We start from the raw sequence: 2,672 nt of genomic DNA on the forward strand, positions 1-2,672 counted from the left end.
CCCCCCGACTGCCAGGTATGGCTTCCCCCCACACCCCTCTCAGCAGCTGCCGCTTTATTTGCTGCCCCGTTTCCTCCTGCTTTAATGGAGCAAACCCTGATCTCCAGTGTAACCTCCCTCCTGCCTCTCCAGAGCAAAATCCAAACTAACACCTCACTGCATGCCAGTGGCACTGGGGACAAGGTAGGACTCTGCTCCAACAGAGTGTGCCCAGGGCAGGAGGTGGTGAGCATCCTGGTGTATCCCAGCACGGGCTGCTCATGCTGAGGCTGCCCTGCTTACGGCCTCAGGTGTGATCCCACCTTAGCAGGGGCTGATGTTTGGTCTGCTCTCCCTGGCTCAGCCCAACATCCCATCTTGGAAGCTCTCTGCTTATCGAGGATGAGCTGGGTGGGAGAAGAGCAGCCTGCACGCCCTCAAAGCAGCCCAAATTGTGGGAACCCCACTTTTAGGAAGCCTCAGCACCCAGGGGTACGCAGGTAGGGTAATTTGGAGAGCAAAGGCTCCGGGGCAAATCTGTATCCAAAGAACACCTTTGGAGCAGCAGAGACCAGCTCATGCCCTTGCCACCCTCTTCTCTCGGGGGTCCCAGTTCATGCCAGGGCCAGGGATGTCAGTGGTGGTTGGGGCCAGAGGTACAAGCCCCTTTCTGGAGCACACTCACTTGTTCAGAGTCCTATTTTTCTGCATGTGGTCCCGCCAGCCCCAGGTCCAGTCTCCCCAGTCTCCCCCAGTCACTGCATGGCACCGTAACTGGTGTTTGCACATTTTTTCCCTCTTTCTCTCTTTCTTCCCCTTTCCCCAAACAATCCAGGCCACGTGTCTCCTCATCCTGTGTTTCCTTTTGGTTTCCGCATTGTCTCCCGCCATGGTGATGAAGCTCCTTCTCCTCCTCATCCTTTTTGTTGTCTTGTAGTTCTTTACTGTTTCGGAAACCCATTGTTTTGTTTTCTGGCTTTTTTTTCTTCCCGCTCTTTTGGTTTGTTCTCATTAACTTGCCCACGCATGCAGCAGCCTGATTTTAGGGACGCCGACCCTTACCGCATCCCCCACGCCAAGGACACGGACCCCACACATCCCCGGAGCTACAAAACCTGCCGGCCTGAGGAGAACGACTCCTACGCCACCGAGGTAGGACATGGGCAGGGAGCTGTGTCCCCTCAGCCAGCAGGGATGGGGACAGGGCTGGGGGACAGGGTTGGCCCACTTGAGAGCTGGGGACAAGGGGAACCCCCTTGGGGAAGGACACGAGGAGGTGTGGGCAGGCACAGCCCACCAACCCCTCCATGGGTCATTGCAGATGAAGGAGCTGCAGCTGGTGCTGTCAGAGGCCAACGAGAGCCTGAGGGGACTGCAGGAGCAGCTCTCACAGGAGAGACAGCTGAGGAAGGACGAGGTGGACAACTTCTCACAGAAGATCTGCCAGGTGAGTAGGCAGTAGCCGTGATCCCTAGAGGAGACAGGTGTCCTCATACCCATGGCTGTGTCACCTCCAGCCCCAGCCCAATCACAGAATTATAGAATTTTAGGGGTTGGAATGGACCTTAGAAATCATCTAGTCCCAACCCCCCCTGCCATGAGCAGGGACACCTCCTCACTAGACCAGATTGCTCAAGGCTTCCTCCAGCCTGGCCTTGAACACTGCCAAGGCTGGGGCAAAATGACCCACTTGGGTGTCACCTGGGAGCACACACAGCATGTCCCATCTTCAAGGGACACAGGGGCTGAGCACATGGGTATACAGCTGTGTAGGGCTTCTTCCCATGGTGCTGCCTCGGTGGCCTTGCTGTCCCCAGCACACTTACCCCCAGCATACTGGGGGACACTGCAGCTCCTCAGGGGTGTTAAATGCAGGGTTGGCTCCAGGCTAAGCCCATACCCTGGGGCAGAAGCACCACATCATTGCCTCCAGCCCCTGTCCTGGAGCCCACACATCTCTCCACAGCTGAAGGAGGACCACCAGAAAGCACTGCTGCGACGGGAGTTCGAGCTGCAGAGCCTGAACCTACAGAGGCGTTTGGAGCAGAAGTTCTGGAGCCAGGAGAAGAACCTGCTGGTGCAGGAGTCACAGCAGTTCAGGCAGAGCTTCCTCCTGCTCTTCATGAAGCTCAAGTGGTTCCTCAAGCGCTGGCGTCAGGGCAAGATGGTGCACAGCGAGGGCGAGGACTTTTTGGAGGTACTGAAGACTGAGGAGTTCCCACCTCTGTTGCTGTGGAAGGGGGACCATGCTGTCGGGCATTCCCAGAGCTGTCTGGGTGTCCCCCATACCTGGCCATGGGCTGTGGGTCCCCTCATCACCCCAGCCACGGTGTTTCCCACAGGTGAACAGCATGAAGGAGCTGTACCTGCTGCTGGAGGAGGAGGAGCTCGCCCCGCAGCAACAGGCAGACAACAAGATGTGTGCCGGGGAGAGCTGGACCCCCAACACGGTGAGCAGGGGCACCACAGGCCCAGGGGGTGGGTCAGGGTGGGATCAGCCCTCACCGTGGTTGTGTGGCATGGCATGGCAGCTCCTCTTGGGGTGCATGGCTAGGAAGGGATGCTCTGCTGGGCACATCACCCGCAGAGGTAGTCCCCAGCCTTGGTGGCATCCTGTCTCAGAGTCATAGGATCAAGGTTGGAAGAGACCTTTAAGATCATCAAGTCCAACTGCTGTAACCCATAAACTCTAA

The 2,672-nt window shown here is 57.6% G+C and overlaps 1 protein-coding gene across 1 annotated transcript in view; it reads left to right on the forward strand.

Moving 5' to 3' along the window:
- The window catches only part of SOGA1 (suppressor of glucose, autophagy associated 1), a gene marked incomplete at its 3' end in the record, with an annotated part of 23,558 nt that overhangs the window by 17,044 nt on the left and 3,842 nt on the right, over window positions 1–2,672 (forward strand). Inside the window, 4 exon segments of the mRNA XM_009070622.1 lie at window positions 1,026–1,131; window positions 1,301–1,426; window positions 1,946–2,176; window positions 2,322–2,429. Coding sequence (XP_009068870.1) covers window positions 1,026–1,131; window positions 1,301–1,426; window positions 1,946–2,176; window positions 2,322–2,429 — 571 coding nt within the window.

This window comes from Acanthisitta chloris, unplaced genomic scaffold (genome assembly GCF_000695815.1).
Source record: "Acanthisitta chloris isolate BGI_N310 unplaced genomic scaffold, ASM69581v1 scaffold23502, whole genome shotgun sequence".
Taxonomy (NCBI): Eukaryota; Metazoa; Chordata; class Aves; order Passeriformes; family Acanthisittidae; genus Acanthisitta; species Acanthisitta chloris.